The sequence below is a fragment of the Etheostoma cragini genome, chromosome 11 (genome assembly GCF_013103735.1).
Source record: "Etheostoma cragini isolate CJK2018 chromosome 11, CSU_Ecrag_1.0, whole genome shotgun sequence".
NCBI lineage: Eukaryota > Metazoa > Chordata > Actinopteri > Perciformes > Percidae > Etheostoma > Etheostoma cragini.
This window is the reverse complement of record NC_048417.1, coordinates 9,990,342-9,991,981: the sequence shown is the minus strand read 5'-3', so window position 1 is coordinate 9,991,981 and position 1,640 is coordinate 9,990,342. Positions and strand designations below refer to the sequence as shown.

At 46.6% G+C, this 1,640-nt stretch overlaps 1 protein-coding gene across 2 annotated transcripts in view; it reads left to right on the top strand.

Annotated features, from left to right (window-relative positions):
- Window positions 1-312: 312 nt before the first annotated feature.
- klf12b (Kruppel-like factor 12b) overlaps window positions 313-1,640 on the top strand; it is a 48,039-nt gene continuing 46,711 nt past the window's right edge. Inside the window, exon 1 of one of the 2 annotated variants that reach the window (XM_034884571.1) lies at window positions 313-515. In XM_034884571.1, the coding sequence (XP_034740462.1) occupies window positions 422-515 (94 nt within the window). In that variant the 5' untranslated portion in view covers window positions 313-421. Of the gene's footprint in view, window positions 516-728; window positions 856-1,640 lie in introns of those variants that run through there. The other variant, XM_034884572.1, reaches the window with a different exon arrangement.

The window sequence follows — 1,640 nt, the reverse complement described above, 5'->3', positions numbered from 1 at the left end:
ACTATAATAGGCTATGAATCTCTTGAAAACTGACAAACTATTTGATTATCAAAATAGTTCCCAACTAGTTTTCTGGTCTACTAAAGGATTAATCAACCAACTGTTAGGCTACTTTCAGCTCTAAGTGAATTAGATGTTTTTTAAATCAAAACAGTGTCATATTTACTAAACTATCAAAACATTCTTAAATCCTCAAATATTAGGACTAAACTTATACAATTCAAACAGTTTTATTAATTAACTGTTTCTCCTTATCCCTACACCTTCCTCTCCGTCCCCTTTAAACGGGGAGGTGCTCCGGTGCTCACCCCCCATCCCGGGGCTCTCCGCTGCGCTCCGGGAGGAGTGGAGAGTGAGTTCGGGCTGACTGAGAGCGGACGCGTCGGAAACCTCCCCGGAGGGGCCCCGTGTAATTCGATGCATGCTGTTAAAGCTTAGAGTATATTGTCTTCCCTTTGCTTATGAAGCCTCCACCCACCGGCCCACCCTACATTTAGCGGATCATGTGACTCGGGGTAAGTCATTTGCAAGTACAACAGTTCTCTGTGCGCTCCCATTCATTTCCTGAGAACTGCCTGAGCCGAGCAGCTGAGAGGCAGAAGGGGAGGGAGCTGCTTACTCACATACACTCACTCTCACTCACACACACACACACACACACACACACACACACACACACACACGCGCACGCACGCACGCACACACACACACACACACACGCGCACGCACACACACACACACACAAACACACATACACGCAGAGTGAGAGGAGAGAAGAGGAGAGGGAGAGGAGGAGAGGAGACAGAGGATTGTAGAAAGGAAAACAGTCTCCACGGCTCTGCAGCTTCTGACAAGGTCTGTGCAATTTTTTGTCCTGTTCCTCTGCTGGTTGCTGCTGTGTGCTTCATTTGTCACGTTGCTGGGCATTGTACTTGTGATCAGTGCATCTCGTTCAGCTGTCAGTTCCCTGTCAAAGCAGATGACAGCTCAATTCACCTATGGCATTGTGTTTGGTGTCTGTCAGTGGGGGGAAACAACAGACCCTGCATGGTGCTGTTGACTGGACCTGAAATACTTATTGCCAATGTGAATTCATTAGCTGTCACGACAAGAGAAAAAAGTGATTATACACTGAATAACCATGGGCTTGAGCAGCATCCTCACTTCACAATGCCGGCAACAGCTGTGAAATCTCATACGTCTCACTTATTTACTTCTGAAGAAAGTTCAAAACATATCAGCTGAGCAGCGTAGCAGTGTTGTAGAATACTAACTGAGTGTCTTGGTGGTGAATATGATAGTGTGACGTGAGACAGCCCCAAACTCACTCTTAGCACTCATTGCTGGAAAAGTTTGCTACTTGAGTTTTGTGCATGCCTTAAGATAGTTCTGTGTGTGTGTTTGTGTGAGAATTTGTGTGAAGCATTGGTTTGTGTGTGTGTGTGAGAGAGAGAGAGAGAGAGAGAGAAAGAGAGAGAGTGAAAGGCTTGTTTGCCTACAGTTGTCTACTGTAGCAGGTTAGAGACAGAGAAACCAGGCTGATAGCAACGGGTTAAACATTAGGAGGCTCGGGTAGCGGAGGAAGGACACTGGGGGAGGTGTGTGTGTGTGTTTGTGTGTGTGTGTGTGTGTGTGTGTGT